The sequence below is a fragment of the Myodes glareolus genome, chromosome 18 (genome assembly GCF_982192425.1).
Source record: "Myodes glareolus chromosome 18, mMyoGla1.1, whole genome shotgun sequence".
In the NCBI taxonomy this organism is placed as follows: domain Eukaryota; kingdom Metazoa; phylum Chordata; class Mammalia; order Rodentia; family Cricetidae; genus Myodes; species Myodes glareolus.
The window spans coordinates 57,763,715-57,785,748 of NC_142043.1; the positions used below are offsets into that span (position 1 = coordinate 57,763,715).

The 22,034-nt window shown below is 40.7% G+C and overlaps 1 protein-coding gene across 1 annotated transcript; it reads left to right on the forward strand.

The window, feature by feature from the left end:
• The first annotated feature begins 912 nt into the window (after positions 1-912).
• Zwint (ZW10 interacting kinetochore protein) lies at positions 913-21,714 on the forward strand. The gene is made up of 8 exons (XM_087898229.1): positions 913-1,062; positions 1,990-2,080; positions 2,245-2,368; positions 2,533-2,699; positions 2,815-2,871; positions 3,192-3,331; positions 3,426-3,541; positions 21,378-21,714. The coding sequence occupies exons 1-7, from the start codon at positions 1,025-1,027 to the stop codon at positions 3,538-3,540; spliced, it is 732 nt and encodes a 243-aa protein (XP_087754355.1). The 5' UTR covers positions 913-1,024; the 3' UTR covers position 3,541; positions 21,378-21,714.
• Positions 21,715-22,034: the final 320 nt, after the last annotated feature.

Genomic DNA, 22,034 nt, shown 5'->3' on the forward strand with positions numbered 1-22,034 from the left:
TGTTTTCTGTTAACTCTGCTCATCCTTTTGGAACATAAAGATAGATTTTCTTACAAGCAAAGAGGGATTTACTTGCTTGTCTACTGTCTTAACATCCATTTCATTTCTCATCCTGGACTTGTTTTTTCTAGCAATGAATTTTCTTTTTGTCATTCCTGGTAATAATTAAGTGACGCTCAGATATTATAAAGGGAACAGAGTGCTTGGTAACTTGCTTTATCGTCAACGTTGCAGCTTAGTTGGTCACATACTTAAGTGATTGCTAAATCTCGTTCTTTTAATCTGCTAGCTGACACTACAGCAGTGCTCAGTCTAGGGTTAATTATCACTGCCCCTCGCAGGGCAACACTTCTTAGGAGTCTATCATCTTACCCTAGATCATGCATCTTTCAATCCCGATTTGTGAAAACGGTAACTAATCGCGACTGCTTCGCCTCCAAATACCTTTAACAACCCCTTAGGAAATTTCCTTAGATGTAGCTCAGGATTTCTGAAGATTTCAGAAATCTGCTGGCTCCAGGTTCTCTAGGAGCAGCCTTCTCCCTCCCCTTCTGGACACTCTGTTATTTCAGCTGTATCTTGTCAACACAGGAAAACCAGCTGGTAACTGTGATAACATCTTTCAAAGCACAATATTTTGGACTCTTAGAATGTACTTATAAGACCAATATTCTTCAGTGTCCCGGAGGATAGCCACACCTCCTTTCTTTGGAAGTAGTAAGTTTTAAAAAATAAAAATAAAAATAAATAAATAAAAATAAAAAAACAGCCCCTTCTCTGTCTCCAGCGACTGCTAGGACTGACACTCGTCCGCAGTACTGCCTATCGCGCAGGCGCAGAATCTGCAGCCCGCCCACAAGCTCCAGACACATCTGCGTATGCGTCAAGGGCGGGTCCGGAGTCGGCCTATGGCCAATGAAAACAAGCTTCCCTTCTCTAGAATCCCGCCCACCAACCCAGAAGCCAATCGCTTGCCTCGGCGCGCAGTTTAGGAGCATCCCAAGGTTGCTGATCGCAGAGAGCTATGGCGGCTCCTGAGAAGCAGGCGGAGGCTGTGGAAGAGTGAGTGGGGGGGGGGGGGTACGGGGGGCGGACGGCTGGGGACGGTGCCGGCAACCGAAGAGTGAGTGCCGGGGGTGGGCGGCTGGGGCCGGCGGGGACGATCGAAGAGTGACAGCGGGGGGGGTGGGGCGCGGGAGACTGGGCTGACAGGGTCCACCGAAGAGTGAGTGGGGGGGGGGGCGGGGGACTAGGCCAGCGGCTGGGGCCGTCGGGGGCGACCGAATAGTGAGTGCGGGAGGGCGGGCAACAGGGCTGGCGGGGGCGACCGAAGAGTGAGTGCGGGGGGCGGGAGACTGGGCTGACAGGGGCGACCGAAGAGTGAGTTCGGGGCCCGGCAACTAGGCCAGCGGTGTAGGAGGGGTGGTGTCACTCTAATCCAGAAGTGCGGCCTCCGAGCGATGGTGTCACCCTGTCCCAGGAGTTCGACCCCTACGGGGTGTTGTTTATCTGTAGCCCTGACTGTCCTGGAAATTGCTCTGTAGACCAGGCTGGCCTCGATCACAGAGATTCGCCTGCCTCTGCCTCCCGAGTGCCACCACCGCCCAGCAACAGTGGAATTTCTAGGCTGTTCTCTGCCTCAAAGTTATAAGAGACCCCTTCTTTCAGCGAGTCTGAACCCTGACCCCTTTCTGTGGCGAGTCTGAGCCCTGAGCTCAGTCTAAGCAGGGGACGTGGGAGGGGGTGTGGCTCCAGGACAGCAGCTGTGGTGAGTCACGTCTACACCCTCACCCCCCTCAGAAGGAAATCTGAGCCCTGCAGCTCTTTGGAAGCAGGGGACATAGGGAGGGGGGTGTGGCTTCAGGGGGTGTGTCATGATATGGGAGCTGCTTAAGGACTCAGAAGAAAGGCTGGTGCAAGTCCCTGATGTATATGCCTGTGCGCATGTCCTTTAGAGCTACTGTGCACGCCCTCACTTGTTTTCTACAGGGTCCTTGCTGAGGTGGAAGGCATTCTAGAACCTGTAGGCTTGCAGGAAGAAACAGAGCTGCCAGCCCGGATCATGGAGGAATTCGTGAGGGTATGTATTAAGGTGGGACCCAGTATTCCAGACAGTAGAGGCTGGTCCTAGGATTGCCTCTTGAGATAGCGGGCAACACTTGCAAAGAACAAAGTGGAAGACAGTCTTGGCATACAGTGCCCAAAGGTAAGGCTAGTCCCGGCTTCTCTCCTCGCTCTGAACAGAACTCCCGGAAGAAAGACAAGCTGCTTTGCAGCCAGCTTCAGGTAGTGAACTTCCTACAGAATTTTCTGGCTCAGGAAGATACCGCCCAGAGCCCAGACAATTTACTTTCTGAGGACACAAGTCGTGAGTAGGCTCAGATTTGTGGTGGGGTCTAATCTGAGTGGTTGAAGAGGGAAGATGTGAGTTATGTCTGTGTCTAGCTCATGGGAGGACTGTGGCCTAGGGTTAGAGAAGGCCAGCTGCAGGCCATCCTCCCTCACATGCTTGTTCTTTGTGGCTTATCTTAGGCCAGAAGGCTACTGAAGCTAAAGAGCAATGGAAGGAGCTGAAAGCCGTGTACCAAGATCACGTGGAAGCCATAAAATGTGCCCTGACCCAGGCCTTACCCCAGGCAGAAGAGGCCCAAAGGAAGTACACAGAGCTTCAGGAGGCCTACAAGCAACTCCAGGCTAAGGTACACCTAGAAGACTTGAGAGAAGGAAAGCGGGGAGGGAGGAAGGGGTAAGCTGGGCTGGACTTAGCACTGTCTCCAAACTCACACACAAGAAATCATCATTTTCTCCCCGCAGAAGCAAGTGCTTGAGGAAAAACTGGAAACAGCTCAGAAGCAGTGGCAGCAGCACCAGGTAGATTCCTTTCTATAGGCTCTTCTCTGCCTCAAAGCAGTGAGGGACCCTTTCTGTCAACGAGTCTGAGCCCTGACCCCTTTCTGTCAGCGAGTCTGAGCCCTGACCCCTTTCTGTCGAGGCTGAGCCCTGAGCTCAGTCTAAGCAGGGGACATGGAGGGTGTGGCTCCAGGACAGCAGCTGTGATGAGTCACGTCTATACCCTCATCCCCCTGAGAAGGGAATCTGAGCTCTGTAGCTCTTTCTAAGCAAGGGACATTGGGATGTGGCTTCAGGAAAGTAGCCTTGTGAGTTACCTTTGCACTCTCACCCCCCCTCAGAAGCGTATCCAGAGGCTGGCAGAGATTACTGCAGAGGCGAAGGAACGTCAGGCCGGAACTCAGCAGAAGCTTGACCAATCGAATCAGGAACTTGAAACCTTGAAGCAGCAAGAGGGACAGGAAGAAGACAAGCTGGGCAGGTGAGGTCGGGATCCCAGGTTGAAGCCTCAAGCAGGCCCCCTCACCCTTCCACCCGCCACACTCCTGTCACTTCACACAAACTCTGTCTCTTAGGAACCAGACCTACCTCCAGCTGCTGTGTACCCTGCAGAACAAGCCGCAGGGCCCGGAGGCCAAGCCCGAGGACAAAGACGTCAAGGGAAGTGCCCTTCCACCTGAATCTCTGTGAGGTAAGCCACCAGCTGACCCAGAGCAGGACAGTCCTTTAAAGGGAATTCGAGAGATGCCTGGGACTTGCTCTGACTCACTGCCCAGATTTTACGAGGTCAAAGATCCATACCCTCCAGCGGGGGCTTTCTGGTCGCAGGCAGTAAACACAGAGATCCTCTGGTAGAACCGACTCAGAATTTGAAGTCCTTTAACTCCAAAACTGCAAGGAAATCCTCTACATCAGAACTTTAAATGTGAGGGAACAGGAAGTGGAAGGGTAGGGAAAACATGATTGTAAGATTTTTTTCTTGCGTTTATAAAAAGGTAATGCTGCTAAGTGTAGTTTAATTGTTTTAGGGAATGTTATTTGTAATAATTACCATTTTTTTTATTGTGCCGGGAAAACAACTGTAGCCTCAATACAGTCTTTGTTTAATGTTTCCTATGGGTATAGAATTCTTTATTTTAGCATTGTGTAATTTTTTTTCCCTACTGGATTATGTTTGTTATTTTTTTTTCCATTTATGTGTTCTTGGTTTTCTGAGGTCTGAGAGAAGTGTGTTCAAGTTTTTAACTATGCTGGTCCATTAACACTTGCATGTTTCTACTTATGTTTGTCTGTACTCGTCTTTTACCATTACGTATTTGCTCTTTTTATCACTGCACAAATACCTTTAAACTTGAAATATAGATTTTTGTTTTAATATTCATGTGACCTTGCCACTTCTCTTTGTTTACCTTTGTCTGGATCTCAGTTTTGAGTTTCAATCTTTCTTAATCCTTTTGATTTGTCACTTGTATGCAACAGTTTTGTTAGAAAAAAAATAATGAGGGGGCGGCTCCGCCCAGGCAAAGACATCCAATTAGGTCAGATCAATCCAAATTAAAATGCCCATCGTTTTATTAAAATACTGTGCTCTCAAATGGCTGACTGCATGGTGGGGAGACAGGAAAGCGGGGAGCACATGCAAACCCAGAACCACCTGTTTCTCCTCTAGGAGCACACTTAAATACCCTGTGGGAGTGGTCCTATCCCCTCCCTGAGGCATGCTGGGATTTGGAGTCCAGCCCAATATACTCCCAGGCCAGGGGGACTGGGATGGATGCCAGTGGCTGGGCCTATGCTCCAGACTTAACAAGTTTTAGGGTTACTTTAAAAAATTTTGTTTATTGTTTAAGAGGTCATAATTCTCAGTTCTATAAAAAAGGATTTCACATGTTGGGGAATATTATTTTCAGGTATGTGACTTTGTTTATGCTGCATTTGTTTAACTCTGTGAAACTGTGATTCTTTGCCTGTCTAAAACACGTGATGGTCCTAATAAAGAGTTGAATGACCAGTAGTGAGGGGGGAGAAAGGATGTGTGGGGCTGGCAGATGGAGAGGCTAAGTAGGAGGAGGAATCTGAAGAGGGGAAGGAGCAGTGAGAGAACAAGGGAGGAGGACGTCATTGGCCACCCAGCCAGTCATGGAGTAAGTAAACGTAGGCGATGCCCAGGTAAGGAAAGAAAAAGCCCAGAGACAAAAGGTAGTCAGGATAATTTAAGTTAAGAAAAGCTGGCTAGAAACAAGCCGAGCTTAGTTAGGCTGGGTGTTTGTAAGTAAGAATAAGCCTCTGTGTGTGTTTATTTGGGAGCTGCGTGGTGGGACCCCCCCAAAAAACCAAAAGGATAAAACATAGCACACTATTCACATTTGCCATTTTTATTTGTTTGTTTTGGTTTTTTTTTTTTTTTTAACGAGATAAGGTTTCTCTGTAGCTTTGGTGCCTATCCTGGAATCACTCTGTAGACCAGGCTGGCCTCGAACTCACAGAGATCCGCCTGCCTCTGCCTCCCAAGTGCTGGGATTAAAGGCGTGCGACACCACCACCCAGCCACATCTGCCATTTTTACTGTAATTTCTATTACTTTAATTTTCCTTGTGCCTTAGTTTTAATGTATTGTTTTATTTATTCCTCGTGTCCTTTTTCTTGCTTAGAAGCTCTTCTCTGTAAGATTAGCTGTCACTAGCCTGAGGTTATGTGTAAGGAATATTGATTTTTTTCTTAAACACAGAAAGAACCCTGGGAGGCATTACTATTGATATATCATCTCACCTTCAATTAATAAAATACTATTGTTGATCATATTACTTCAAGCCTGTTTGTGTTTTCACATATTAGAATTTTAGTTATTCAGTGCTATACTCATATCTACATATAAATTTACCATTTCCTTTATCTTGATTTTACATTTTGTTCCTTTCCTAGAATAACTTCATTATATAGAAATATCTCATAATTTCCTTTAAAGTTGGTCTTATTACTTTTCTATTGCTGTGAAGAGGCACTGTGACCAAAGTAACTTAGAAAGAAAAGCATTTAGCCTAGGGCTTCCTTATGGTTTCAGACGGTGAGTTCATGACCATCCGTGCAGGGAGCACTGGAGCAGGCAATCAGGAATGGCGCTGGAGCTGCAGCTGAGCATGTACTTTGGTCAATATGCAATAGGCAGAGAGGAGAGACTGGGTCCATTGGCTTGGGCTTTTGAAACCTCACAGCCCACTCCCAGTGACACATCTCCAAAAGGCGACACCTAATTCTTCTCTAAACAGTTGTACCAACTGGGAACCAAACATTCAAATCTATGAACCAATGGGTCCATTCTCACTCGAGCCACCACACAGTACAAAGACTGTGACTTGAACATTTTGTTACATCCTCAAGGTATTGCCTCATACTTTTCATTGTTTCCAATGAGAAATCAGCTGCACATTTCAAGGCTCTTTTGGTATATTTTTCTTCTGAATTTCTTTTTTTAACTTTATCAAGGTAAAATAGAGAAGCAGCACTTAATATTAAGGTATACAATGTGTTTTGATATATGTATATGCTGTGAAATGACCAAATCAAACCCAATAATATTTATTCACATTTCTACATTGAGAGTACCGAAGATGCACTTTGTTAGCAGTTTTTGAGAGAGTAAATCAACCCGTTACTCTTTTACCAGGTTGCCAGAACTCATTCATAGGCTCTTACTCTTCCTGGCTGCCACAGAATCCTGTGTTTTCTACTTTGTCATTTTATTATGTTGTGAATCGTTTTGCTATTAATTAAGAAAATATCAGTCTTTTTACAGTTCTAGAATAGGCTCAGCTTTCTGCTATTCTAAAGGAGCATAGTTTTTTAAAATGTCATTGTAATCATATGTTGCTATCCATTATTCAATCATCTGTTTTTGAATTTTGAATTTCATTTCAAGATATTATATTAGAGCCCAGTATATTTTAATTTTATGTCTTAAGAATGATGGGTACAGAAATCTTGTCATCATTGTTGGCTAGGTTACTAGTATACAATTCTCATACACTGCCAACATTGAATGCGACCATTTGTTTATTTTTGAATAATCTTACTGTAAGCCCTTCATATCCTGACCTTTGTCTTTGACAACACTTTGTGCCTCGTACACAGTTGAAAGGATTCTGCCAGCAGCTAATGAGAATTACCAGTGTGTTGGGGAAGGGTGCCACTTGTTTGTCCTGGCCACCCAGCCATGAAATAACCACTCAGAAAACCATATTATTTGCAGTACTGTTTGGCCAATAGCTTAAGCATATTTCTGGCTAAACTCATCCTAAACTAACCCATTTCTGTTATTCTGTATATTGCCACATGGTTGTGGCTTACCAGCTAAAGTTCCCAGCATCTGTCTCAGGCAGCAGATCCATGGCTTCTCTCTGACTCCGCCTTCTTATTCCCATGCTATAGGCCAAACCAAAGTTCTTTATTCATTAACCAATAAAAGCAACACATAGACAGAAGGACCATTTCCCCTTTTCTGTTTAAACAAAAAGGAAGGCTTTAACTTTAACATAATAAAATTACATATAACAAAACATATCAAACAAGAATTACAGTTACAATATTTATATCTACTTTATCTTTTATTATAACTAAAGAAAGCTATAACTATAAATTCTTAACTCCATCAAAGACTCCAGAAGGATATAATATTACCAAAGTAAATAGGAAGTACATTGTAAGCAACTTCCAAAACTCTAGAATTGACAGAGACATCTCACTGCATGAACAGTCACCCAAAGTTCTTTTGTACCATTGGGGCATCCATCTTCAGCCTACAGGCCCGTAGACTTTTCCATGAAGATGGAAATTTCAAAGACAGTTTCTTCTGTGTCCTGCAGAATGTCTGGCAGACTCTTTTATGAAGCAAAAACAGTAAAGGATGGTCTCACCTTTAGGCAAGCCCAGCAGTCATTTCTCAGTTCAGACAAGAGCAGTTTCTTTCCCAAATGGCTAACCAACTACATGAGGTGCTTCTTCAATGCCCATCTTCCTCTTAAAATAATTGATGAAGATGTGTCTCACTGCCATGATAAGAGCCCTAAGTTTTTAAAACACTTTAAATGCCATATTCTGAAGGTTTCTGAAAGATTTGAAGAATACCTATCCATCCGAAATACATCTTTGTACATCTAGAAAATCTACCATGACTACAAGCTTGACTATTATAGAGGATTATATATTAACCTATATTTCTTAATTATACATTACATTTTTCAATGAACTGCACAATCAATACTTTAATCAAGAGCAGATATATTTGTGTGTGTGTGTGTGTGTGTGTGTGTATATATATATATATACAAACACAGTATAACAAAATTGATCTTAAATTGTATCAAGAAACCGAAATCCATACCAATGCAAATCTCTATAGCATATTTCCCTTTAAATGTAAACAAACATTTACAAACAATATTTGGGAATATGGGCATAGTTTCTCCAAACTTTTTCCTACTGTTTATTGGGTAAAGTATTTTCATTGTGGGGGTACTCACAGCAAACTTTCGGGGCGGGGTGTCTTGTTCCATCAAACCATATTGGTCTGGAAGCAATCCACAAGTTCTCATCTTCTGCAAAAACAAAAAGTACCTCTTCTCCAAAGCAGCATATCCTTAGACCCAAATTCTGAAGTCAAGATACCTTTATAATATACATGTTGGTTTAGCTTAGCAGCCCATACAATGAAATGTCTTTCTGTACTTAGCTCATTTACAGCCAAAAATTCAAAGATAACACAATAATATACATAATCCAGACACTCTGAATTTTCCATTTTTATGTCACTTATTTTTCTTTACTCCTTTTAATCTATGACTATCCATACTCTGTCTCTTAAAAAAAGTACCCTTTTTTAAAGCATTAACCTTATTTTTTTTACTTTCTATATGCTTTTGCTTCTCTCTTCTAAGCCTGCGTACATTTATCCAACACTATTACTCATCTGGAATTGTCTTTATTGCATATCTGTAATTCTTTACTATTCAGGAGTGTTTTTTAAAATGCTAAGCGCTTCTTAAAACTTAAGGTGCACCATTACTATGGTATAAACGGTACATTCTGCTTGCACACCCAGTGTAAAACTTAAACTGTGCCATATAAGATACTGCCTGCTTGCTTCGCCAGTCCAGCATGTTGGAACGGAGGTCTTTATAGCATGATCCATGTTCACAGCCCCAATTTTTAGGCACAGAGTGGGTCTATATTGTCATTAAGCAAGTTGTCATACTCTGCTCACAAACCCCATTTAAATGCTCGGTGCCCAGACCTTTTCAAAGTTCATACTGGCAGCACAGCCTAGGAAGCTACGTTTCAAAAACGGTGTGACTTTTTTCCTGCTATGGCTGAATCAGGAAAATGTCTCTTAAAGGAGCTATGGCATGCCTCCAGCTGAAAAAAAAAATGCAGCTAAATTTTGGGTGTGTGTGTGTGTGTGTGTGTTTAGGGTTCCTTTCTAAGCCCTCTCCGGTTTTTCATGGATTTAGTCCACCATATTGGTGCCAATTTGTTAGAAAATGGGGGGCCACTTGTTGGTTTTTGACCACTTAGCTCTGAAATAATCAAACAGAAACTGTATTAATTAAATCACTGCTTGGCCCATTAGCTCTAGATTCTTATTGGCAAACTCTTATATTAATTTAACCCATTTCTATTAAGCCTGTATATCTCCATGTGGCTGTGGCTTGCCAGATAAAGTTCTGACCAGCGTCTGTCTCCCGTGACTCCATGGCATCTCTCTGACTCCGCCCTTCTTTTTCCCAGCTTTCAGCCTAGCTTTCCCTGCCTGCCTAAGTTCTGCCTTGCTATAGGTCCAAGGAAGTTTATTTATTCATTAATGTTAATCACACGAAGGAGACTACCACATCACCAGTGTAATGTGCAATTTTTTTTCTTTTTTTAACTTTTTTTTTTTTTTAAAAAGGAAACAAGCTTTTTTCATTATACGTTCCCATCCAAGTTCGCACTCCCCTCCTTTTATTCTGTCCACTTATCCTTCCTTCCATCCCCCATCCACACCTCAGAGAAGCACACTGGTTTGGGGGACCGGTCCAAGGCCCTCCCTATTATGTCTAGGCGGAGCAAGGTATCCATCTAAAGAGAATAGGTTCCCAAAAAGCCAGTACAAGCAGTAGGGATAAATCCTAGTGCCATTGCCAGTGGCCCCTCAGTTTGCCCAGCCATGCAACTGTAAAACACGTTCAGAGGAACTAGTTTGGTCCTATGCTTGTTCCTTCCCTGTCTGGCTGGAGTTGGTAAGCTCCCATTAGCTCAGGTAGACTGTTTCATTTGGTGTACCCATCATGGTCTTGACCTCTTTGCTCATATTCTCATTCCTCCCACTCAAAAATTTTTAAGTACATACTTTTGTTGTTCTTTACATCTGCATCCTACCCTAGGTTGTATTCCTGGTCTCCAGATGAATTTTTTCTTTCTCATTAGTATTTTCTAAGGAGCTTTTATTTGTATTGTTTATTTTTCTAAACTCTAGATTTAGACTGAGGCTCCAACTCAGTATGCACAAGGCTCTACATTTAATCCATAGCTCTACAAAACAAGGGATATGACAGGACATTTCAAACCTTGGCATTTTTACTGCCTTATTTTTCTTCAATGCATTTTTTTTCAAAAAAAGTTATTTACTTTCTTGTGGCATATATTTTTATTATTTGCATAATTTAGACAATATTTTGTAAATGAAGGACAAATGTCCTTTTTTCTTTCTTTCCTCTGGAGGGTTGTATGCTTTATTGAGGTATCATCATTTTATAAATTTGTTCTTCCAAACTTAGTTATCCAAAAGTATACCAAATTATATGTTATTGGAAATTCCTGCTAACTTTGAAAATGGAAATTTTTTGTTCACACACTGTTAGTCCTCTCCCATTGTATGACCTTTCTGAGATGAATATATTTCATCCCTATCTTACAGAATCTATGTAGCTTGCATTAAGCTGTCTTCTCTTTGAGCTTCTTCATGTCTTTGTTATGCTAAGTTTTGAAATACTAGTGGAGTGTGAAATTGAATACATTGATTTAATCATTACTCCTAGCCCAGTCTTTGAGTCACCCATTTGATAGATAGATTGTTGGGCTCTGAAAACCTTGCTGTTTGAATTCAGTCTATTAACTAACAAACATGCTCCACTGAAACACTGCACTAGAATCAACATTGCTTATGTGTTTTGAAGTCTTTGCCAGATTTCTTTTGAGAAACATAAATTATTTTACTTTGGTTGAATTAATTAAAAAAAAAGTCCTGAAAGGGATTTTTTTTTTCTTTGTGATACATTGTCTCTCACTTTGTAGTCCAGAATGGCCTTGAATTCATATCCTTCTTCCTCCACATGGCAAGGATGATAGCTGTTTGCCAACACATCTGACTAAAAGACTTCTTTGTGGAATCTTTAATATATTAAAGATTGGTGCCATATTTTTATGCCTCTGTCAAATTATGTCAGAATTTAACTAGTCTAAAATGTTTTTATGATAAAATTTTTGTGTCATTGTGGGCCTCAGCCATAGATTATGTTTTGCATGTATGTGGAGAGAAAGTGATATCTTGAGGCAGAGCCTGGTCTCCATATATGTGAATCCTATTTTAACCTGATCAGACACTGTAGTAGTAAATGGTTAATAAAGAACAGTCTGTTTAACGAAACTTAGTATTATATCTTAGTGAAGCATAATTAATAGAAACTCAGCTTTTTGTACTCTCTAGATTAGAAATAGGGGGAAAGAATCAGAAAAGCAAATTCTATCCAAAAACGATAATACCTTATACCATTTAAGACTAAGAAACAGAACGTTTTGGCCACATCCAGGACCATTACGTTTGTCAGGTTGAAGAACCATCAGGAATGGAATATAGGAGTGAGAGACGAGTGCAATCAGAAACACCAGGAGCCAAGCAGAGCTTGGAGCAGAGGTTCTAATACAGATAGTACGGCAACGGAAGTAGTGAGTCTCTAAGAGCTTGTACCATCATGGCTCCATAGAGTCAGAGCCTTAACCCAGAATGTATAGAACCTATTTAAGAAAGTTCCTACTACGACAAAATATCTTCAATTGCATTTTAATTTGTGAAAGTCATGCCATCAGTGTTTTAGTTGTTGGCAAAATGGGCATCAGTAAAGAAAAACACTAATGCTTCCGTCCGAATATCTTTTGGGTACTTTGGGTACAATGTAATGACATAGTACCACTGAAATCCACTTCAGGCAATTAGATACTAACTAAATGAAAGCAGCATTGCAGTGGTATCAGAATGGAGCCTCTTATTTTGCAATGTTGCTTTGTTGAAAAACCTGCTCTTAAAGAATACAGTGTAGCTTTGAGCTACAGCATATTATTTTCAGGGATAATGACTAAGGCAGTTGAATGACTCTTATTCCTAGATGGTGAGCTGGTGATAGTTACCAGTTAAAAAAAGGTACCTATGGCAAACCACCTACTTTTGCAGTTGATACTTCATCAAAATAATTACTAAGGGCTCATGAATGTTGGGAAACATTTTGAGCAACGCAGAATTACTCATTGAGTCTAGGAAATGATAATCTACCTATCAAGGACATAGGAATTAATTGGATATATGGAGGGAAAAGAACCACCATCTGTATATAAACATTAAGTAAGAACTGTGCTTACATATTATTTAGACAGGAGGTGTGGTTTGCCAGTGTGTCTAACATTTTTAATACTTAGGTTCAGCAATATTCTTAGATTTTTTTTTAAATTTAAAGCTAAGAAGAAATTTCAAGTGTCTCTGTCATTCTTGGTACTTAGAGATAAGTTTTTTTAAAAAATTATTTTGGGAAATGAATTAAATATTTTTGGCGGCATCAAGGAGATGGCTCAGTTGGCAGTGTGCTTCCTGTGTAAAGCGTGAGGACCAGAATTAGGTTCCTTGAATCTGCTATAATGATGTCACACTAATGATGGTGACAGAAGTCGTTTCGAATCCCAGTTTTACAGAGGTGATGGCAGGCATGTTCCTGGGCTTTGAATCAGCAAGCTACAGGTTCAGTGAGTAACTGTCTCCCCCAAACAAGGTAGACATCAGCTGAGGAGGAAAGACACCGAAGACTGTCCTTTGAAATCCACACACATCCATGCACACTGACGCACAGACACATTCACATGCATACAAATTATTTAAGCCAGTACTTGGTACCATTATGGGAATTTTTCTTACCTTCATCTCTTTTTCATAGTTTCAGAGATACTTAGTAACTAGTTCACTACCTCAGTTAAGCCACATTGGTAAGCTGGGTAGTTTTTAAAGAGTAAGAGTTACTAGAAAAATATGTCACAGCCAGAAAAAGGAAGGGTAGTAAATAGGTCATTTACTAAGCATTGTTCATTGTCAGTGTTTTGTTGCTATGGTGTCTGTGATAAATAGGTTGAAGGAACCCAAATCCGGACTCATGATTTCAGACTGCAGTCCGTTTTTTTTTTTTTTTTTTTTTTTTTCTTTTTCATGCTTCTGGGGATGTAAAGGGGTTCTGGGACTGCTGATGCTGTGGGTATCATTGCAGAAGGATGTGATGGAAGAGAGTGCCTCACCTCATAGCAACGAGGAGAGGGAGGGTGTATGTATGTCTATGTGTGCATGTTCATAAGTGCAAACACAGCTATACCCTTTAAGGCACCCCAGTGACCCACTTCCTCCTATTAGAACCCACCTCCCAATCCATTCAGCTGGATTGATCCATTGGTGAATGTTAAGCCCTTGTGATCCACTCACCTCTCCGACCAGTCAGGTCCTAGGACCTCAGCATCCAAGCCATTTTGTGTTCTATTTCATATTTATTGCACAATGATAACTACAGATTGTGTATCTTTTGATATTTCATATTTCATATGTCCAAAGCATAACTTTTGTATATAATTAAATATATCTTTGAAAATTGTATTCACCAAAAGTACAATGTGATTTAAGGTAAATATTTGTATCAAATTACCTTTCCATAAAATACAAACATGTTTAACATTTTTTTATTTAATATTACTTTGTAAATTTAGTTATGAAGCTGGTGCATTATGTTTTTCTAGATGTCTAGTCTAATATAGAAGAATTTTATATATGTATAAAATTGTGTATAGGTGTATACATATGTAGTGTTTGTGTGAACTCTAAGGCATCTTCTTACTGTATTCTGCTTTATTTTGTAAAGACTCATTTCAGTCGTGAAGATACCCAGAAACTACAGGAATCTTGTCTAGCTTCATTGCAGTCTAGGTTACTACCAGTAGTTTACTCTATTTCTTTTGTACTGGAGTTTCTATTCATTTGTTTATGAACAAGCTAAATGACTCCTTGGTTCAATTTTTAATTTGTGTCAGGACACATGTTTACAATCTATGTTATGGTATATTTCAAGAGATGTTTGCTGCTTTGGAAGATTTTCTGAATTTAACATCATTAAAGTTTTGTGAGAATATGTATTTTATTCAGTCATTTGAAGTATATGTAATGCTTCCCAACATGGCTAATGGATCATATAAATAAAAGCATTAAATATGATGAATTTTCTTCAAGTATGACTATCTTCACAGCCTGAGCTTTGCAGGAACTGTGGATAAAGTGTCTTTATCCTTATAGCAAATCCTTCTAAGCTTGTCTCCTTTATTCCTCTCTGTGCTTAAGTAGGGGATACTGAAGACTGGGAGGGGAGGTTCCTCAAATGGAGGGAGTCTAGGTTCTCCAGTCTTGCAAGAAATAGCACTGGTACGGACAGTTGCGCTGGACTGCCCAGGAAAGGGAAGAGGCAGGGTGTATGCTAGATGCTGCCTCCAGAAGTTATATCACATGCAAACATTTGATATCTCCAAGGAAATATTTTGGAAAAATCCCATTTCTGTTGGTGCTAATACTTCTTTCTTCAATATGAGAAGCTACTTCAAGGATTATTCCTGTCTGGTTTTAAAATAACATAGGATTCAAGCAGATTCTGTGTGCCTTAAATTCTGTCCTCCCAGAAATGATGTAAAACGGTATTGCCACATTGTCTGCTCTATTGTTTCCTTCAAGTGGCCTTTATGGTAAAACACAAAGCCCTATGTGCTTTGAAGAAATCATTACTGAACTGCTTGTATCCTTAAATATCTCATAAGTACTAAACACCACTGTGTTCTCAGAACTGAATGCCATATTGAATCAGTTGCATCGTACTTGGGAAGATGTCTTAAATCCTAATCCCCTCACACACTGGGAGTTTTAGAGTGCCAGTGAACGCTGCTGCTGCTCCCTGACCTGATTTGTTAAAGTTTGTAAAGGAGGGAAATAGCTGACCTTCTCCTTTTGAGTGTGATGTCTTCTAGCTTCCTTGAGAAGACTGTTGACTCGATTGCTCTGTCTTTGAGTCACTTCGCATGGGCTTCCACCCTTTACATCCATCCATACAGTGTCTGCTTTCCTTTACGTTCTATGTCACTCCTATGTCCGTGACACTCATCATGAGTTACATGACACGTACCCTTTTCTATTCTCCTCTTGAAGATGTCATACTTAAATGGAAAGTTTCTTTTTCTGAAGATCTTTTATTGTGTATGGATATTTTTGTTCGTTTATATCCTGTGTAGAATGTGTGTACTATACCCAAGGAAAATAGAAGAGGGTGTCGAAGCCCTGAGAACTGTAGTTAGAGAAGACTGTTAGCGGCCATGCTGGTGTTAGGAATTGAACCCGAGTCCTCTGGAAGGTGAGGCAGTCCTCCTAACTGCTGATCATCTGTCTTCCTAGTCCTTCAGTGCAACATTTTTGAGGTTGCAATGATTTCCTTTTGTCTACTTTTAATACTTGCTTTTTTTATTGTTCTTAAATAATTATTTATTTTTATTTTATGTGCATGAGTGTTTGCTTGCATGTATGTTTGTGTTCCTTTTATGCTTCTGGCTCCAGAAGGAATCATTGAGTCTCTTGGAACTGGAGTTAGAGATACTTGTGACCTCCCAAATGGGTGCTGAGAAATAACTTCACTTGGGTCTTCTATAAGGCAACCAATATTCCTGCCTGCTGATCCGTCTGTCTCTCCAGACCCTTAGTGTTTGCTTTGTGATGATTCTCTGCTTCAGTCCCGTCTGTCATCTCTCTTCCTCCTTCTTACCTCCCCCTAAACATAAAAGTGTGTCAGATGCTTGCAGAAAGTTTTCTGTAAACTTTACTTTTGACCCTGAACTAATTGATCTAGGAGATTTTATTTACCTATAAACATCCCAAGTGTAATGCCTGTGATTAATAATTGAAGATGTTGATTTTTTTCGATGTCTTCTGAATATCTCAAAATAATTGAGTTACCATAAAATACCATAGAAGTGCAAATGCAGAAAAAACTTTGGTAAGAGATGTCTTTTCTGCATCTGTTTCTCTCTCTCTCTCTCTCTCTCTCTCTCTCTCTCTCTCTGTGTGTGTGTGTGTGTGTGTGTGTGTGTGTGTGTGTGTGTGTGTGTGTGTGGCTAGCCAACTCTTAAGACTTGAATTAGGTTGGTGTGTAGCACTTGAATTAGGTAGGTGCGTAGCACAGGTACAGTGATATTTGAAAATAGACCAGGGCAAAATGTGGTAGAAACTTAAGCCGTTGGTGCCAGGATAGCTTCCAGAAAGGTGGAGGAAACCTGAAAGCAATAGCATTGAGATAATTGAGAGCGTTGTAGCTTTGCGGAATGGCCAGAAAGCCGAGAGTGGGAGCAGAGTAAGGAAGTGAGCATGAAGTGATGTCTGAAAAGCTCAGAGCCAGGTCATATGGGCGCTTTGTGGGCTGTGGTTGGTAGTTTAGGTTTTATTCTGAGTTAAGCTAGCATGGATTTTGAACAAGACGATTGGGTGTATGTAATTGAAAAGAATTTAAAGCTGCTCTGTAATAAATGTAAGATGAGGCAGAAAGGTGCTGATTGATTGAACCATCATACTTTTGCAAGAGTGGTAAACAGTGAGATGTGGATGCATCTAGGAGAAGAACTAGGAACTGCGCACCTTCTGGATCGCTGAAGAAAAGACAGTGATGTAATATCATATGGGAAATTGAAACCCAGCAATGGCCTTCTCTTACTTGACAGAATTTATCTCTAGGCAGGGTCTTGTTGGCCTTCTCACTCTTCTGAAGACACTGGTTCGTATATCTAAGGAGAAACTATTATAGAATAATAAAAGCTAACAGCGGGGACCAGCATAGAATCTCCTAAGTAAGTTGTCATTCTAGCCCTTGCCCAGCACCACCTGAGGCTGCTGCTGTCAAGCTGCCTTTCTTCCTTTTCTAGAAATTACTTGTCTTGGCTGACGAAAGAGGACTTGAATGGGGTCAGTGATACTGCTTGTCTTTGCTTAACCTTGGTGTTCAAGTTTGCTATGGGAAGTTAGTGGGAAATGCAACAGACAAGCATGTAGATGGGGCTCTGTTGGGGAGAGGCCCTGCTGAACCTCCAGATGGAGGTCATCTCCCCACATCTGCACTTCTCAGTATGAAGCCAGTTGCTTTCTCATTCGTTAGACTCCTCAAGGGATGTTTGTCCTTGATACTCTGTGGTTCTGTTGTTTAGAATCAGAAAGTTCTATGATTTAGGTGCAGATAAATAGTTTAAAGATTTTTTTTTAACAAAAAAGAATGTGTGTGTAACTCTCAAAGGTAGTCCTTTGCAGTAATTAAGAGGCATCTGGGACCCTTTCACACCTTCAGAGCACTGGTGGTCCTATTGTTGCAAAATTTAATCTAATTTAGGATGATTCAATGAAGCAGGATTTTAGATAAAGAACCTTGAGCATTGAATTACATCTTCTTAAAACATATTTTTTGAATTGTGTGTGCGTAAGCGTGTTTGTGTGTGTGTGTGTATGTGTGACTGTGCATGCATCTGTCTCTGTGGGTCTGTGCACACGAGTTGCAGGTATCTGTAGAGGCTGGAAGAATGTGCAGCATTTTTTGGATCTGGAATTAAAGAACATTAGTGAGCCACCTGACTGGGTGCTGGGAACAAAACTTTGGTTCTCTACAAAAGCACCAAGAGCTCTTAGCCACTGAGTCAGCTCTGCAGCTCTGAGTCACCGAGTCAGCTCTGCAGCCCTTCAGTCCCTTCTGCATCGTAGCACATGTTGTTGAAATTTTGTCATTATTGGCTTTGGTACTAACAACCTCCCTGATGGTCGAGGTTCTGAAAATCGTTCTACCTTTCATTCTTTACTTTCATACACACATAACGCTAGCTGTGTGTAAGTGACATGTAAATACCTTTAGCAGTTATAATACTGCTTCAAGGTTAGTTTCAGATATCACATCTTGTTTCCGGGACATTGGCAGGAAGAAATTACACCTCTCCTAAGTCATCTGGGGGGATGTGTGAGATGGTGTACCTATGTAGAATCAGAATGTGAAGGGCATGTAAGCACCAGCGATACTGGATAGCATTGTTTTCGAGTCCATCTTTGGTTAGCCTACTCAGAGACGTGAAAGGAATGCTTGCACAGGTATAGTTTCCAAAAACTCTATGAAAAGCATTTGTGTCCTGGCTGTGATTTGTAAGTTCTAATAGGAACACCCCAGAGTCTGTGTTTTCTAAGTGTTCATAGAGCAAGCCCTTTCTTCGTCTTTTAAGCATCGTATTTCCTGCTTACTCACCAGTTGAGTTGCTGTGCAGCTTCTTGGTGTCCTGTCATGTCTAACTCGAGACTTTCAGTGTACAACCAATAAAAATACATGTTTTCTTGTTTTTTATTTGCAATTAAGCTTTTGGATAAATTAATGGCAAAAATAACATTCTTACAAATAAGGAAAATAGCTAGTCCTTTGGTAAAAGGTACTTGGAAATGCTGACACAGACGTCGAAGACTTGGGGTTAAGGTCGTGGTGATTTGTAAAGTAAACATCCATGCTCATGCCCATGCTCATGCAGAAGCTGCCAGGTAGCTGCCTGTTTCTTCTTATCCTAAGACACTGATCCATAAAGTACCATGAACCTCGGCTGCATGCTGTTTTGATTTTTAACATAAGTTATATTGGGAACCTTTAGTGTCATTAATGTGTACAGTAGCTTTCTCAGACACCTATTTCTATGAAATATTGTACCTAGTACATGGCATTCATTTTTATCTACTACTAAGTCAAAACTTAGTTTACATTAAAACCCGCTGAACTGGCACTCAGATATTGAGTAATCTCTTCAAAATGAAAGGGTGAGTAACAATGCTGAAATTTGAATGCAAAGTTCTGACCTCAGCTACCTGTATAAACTGACTACAGTGAAAAAGGATGCTGTTGTAAAGCTGATTATTTGGCAGTTGTATGATTTAGTGAGCTGGCTAAGAGTACTATGATGCCTTTCCCAAAGGTCTCATTGTATCCTATTTTGTGAAGTATCTAATTTTCTTCTTCTCACATTGTGTTAGAAGAAACAAATGCCCTCTGTTGAGTGTGCCTTGACTTCTCTTTTTGAAAAACAATAGATGTGATGGTGTATACCCATAATCTTTCTTTATCCTTGGAAGGCTGAAACAGAAGACTCATTATTAGTTTAAGGTTTCCCTGAGTTGTGTAGTAAGTACCAGCTTAGCCTGGGACACACAGTGAGACCCTTTCTCAAAGGTGAATGTACACACACACACACACACACACGCAAAGGCTCCTGGGATACCCTCCACAATAAAGGCTGGCTCAGAGAGGCTGGCTTGACCGCAGGTAGTTTCTTGAATTGCTCCTAGAGTTCCAGAAATCTGAAATCTGTAAGGTCTGATAAGTCAGAACCCGAAATGGTTCCTCTCTGGTGTGTGATCTGTGAGGAATTTGCTATCACAATTTAAAAATATTTTTCTCTATAAAGTGAAAAGCAATAAGATGTGGGTGACGTTTTCCCTTTTACACTGCATTTATGCATCATCTTGAAGAAAGAAATCAGTGCTGCCAAGCCACTCAGTGATGAAGAAAATGAAGCTATTATAAAGCCCAAAGTTAAATCCACCCACTCTGCAACTGTCCTGTGACTTCCTTGGCCAGCCACATCCTGCTGTGGAGAATCGAGCTTGTTAACAAAAGCTGGGATTGTGGGGTTGCAATTAGCAGCAAGCTATGGACTGGTTGTTCTGCATGAAGGAAGGCCGTTTCTGCAATTCGTACCAAACTTGCCCATTAGTACAGATGTGCTTGCTTGAGAGTCACATAGAGAATGACAAATAATAGCAAATGCTTTTCCAATTAGAAATTTGTAAAATAATACAGGTGAAAAGAGAGTTACTGAAGTGCTACTCAAGTTATAAAAAATATTTTCCCTAAACTCATGTTCTTTTTATAATATTTGAAATCCTCCTCCAAAATAAATACTGAGAAATGGAGTAGAACTTATTAAACTCTTAACTATTAGTACAGTGTAGTCATGGTTTGCAAGCTCTTTTCCAACTTTTGTTTATAATTTATAACTTAAATAATGAATTCAAGTAAACAAATCTTGGCCAAAATAACATTTCAAAATACGCTTTTCATCTTAATTACCATGGTCTCTGGCCCAGCTTTTTCCTGTTTCATCTCTAATTCTAGGAGCACAACTTGCTATGTAGTAATCATGCATTTCAAAATTTTCACCTTCAGCGTCACACGGTTGACACTCTAGCACAGATAGTGAAATAAATATAGCAACAAAGTAATGAGTGAAAATCTGTCAGGGAAGGAACAGTGTTCCATGGGGAGGAACGTTCCCGTGGGTGGTGTCTGTTATGAAAGTACATTAAGTAGGGGAAGGTAATCTGCACTGATGATAAAAAAAAAGCCACAGCGTGAGGACTGCACCATGTGAGTTACATGGGATCTGTCTGACTAGATTCTGTCAAGGAATCCATGAAGCAGGTTTATTCAGGAAATAACATGAGAGTTGTGTGAAGAAAGAAATACAGAGAGAGACAATAGATGGACCTTGATGACAAAGCGTACCGGGCACTGGGTTTGAGTGACTCTGAGAGAAACATGCTGGTGGAAAGCTTTGAGTATGTGATCTGATTTATATTTACAGGGACCACTTGGTGTTTTCTATACAGATTAGAACAGGGATGATATGTTTATTTAGAAGTTATGAATACATTTAACAAGGTTGAAAAATGACTAAGATCTAGGCCAGGAACTGTTGGCTGAAAGGTATTATTATGGATACTTTGGAGGTCTGTTTTACCCCATTGATTGGATATTAAATGTTTGGACTATATGTCAAGGGAGCTCCAACGTGTTCTTGTTCTGAACTGGTAGGATCCAGTTTCATGCTGAGATGAAGAATAGACAGGCCTTGACCTTGGCCAGGAAACAGATAAATAGTAGTTTATAGTGTGCACCCATTCAAGTGGCACACTAGACCATTGCAGTTATGTCTGGGGACCATAGGTCCAACTGGAATCATGGAGCTTTAGTGTTTCTATGTGTGCATGTCTTAAGGCTGGAGTGACTATATAACACAATAGTAGGAGTGTGGCAACAACTGAGGGTAGGGTTGACATCATCAGCTCTTTAACACTGTTCTATCATTGCATATTTATATTTTACAAGGAACAAAGAGAAGTACTAGCTTGGCATCGAACATCGTATCCACTGAGAATAAGAAGTCATGTGATAATGCTGTGCCTTGAGAAGTGAGATGGTGTAATGATATCTTCGAGAGCTAAGAAGTCTGGATTGAAGGAAGTCTAGTTAAGACTGACGGTTGCGAAGCCAATTAGCAGATCTTCAGGACGGGCATAATGAAATGCAGCAAAAGAAGAACTTTCAACAAGACCCAGCGACCTGGATGGCGACCCACTCCATGGAGATGGGCTTTCTGCGAGACCTTATATTATTGGATACATTTATAGAAGTGTAATCTTTCATTAAATCGCTCATTATTCTACCTTATTTTGCCTTATTTGAAATAAAAAAATCATATGAACAGTGTTTGAAATAAGAGGAACATAAAGATAAGAATTTGTTAGAGAAATGTTGCCTTATGAGAGTTAAATTACCAATAATTGTTTATTTTATTTTTTCAAAAAGAAAACAAGCTGTCTTTTTTCATTTTACATACCAATCCCAGTTCCCACTCCCTCCCCTCTTCCCATTCCTTTCACCTTCCTTCCCACCCCACCTACCAACCACTCGTCAGAGAGGGTAAGGCACATTGCTCCAAGGAAGGTACAAGACCCTGCCCACTATATCCAGTCTGAGCAAGGT

What these genes read in the sequence shown, in the direction of transcription:
- Zwint (XM_087898229.1), top strand. Translation starts at nt 1,025, where the DNA reads ATGGCGGCTCCTGAGAAGCAGGCGGAGGCTGTGGAAGA. An exon ending in CAGGCGGAGGCTGTGGAAGA is followed by an intron (nt 1,063 to 1,989) that starts GTGAGTGGGGGG and finishes TGTTTTCTACAG; the next exon opens with GGTCCTTGCTGAGGTGGAAG. An exon ending in TCATGGAGGAATTCGTGAGG is followed by an intron (nt 2,081 to 2,244) that starts GTATGTATTAAG and finishes CGCTCTGAACAG; the next exon opens with AACTCCCGGAAGAAAGACAA.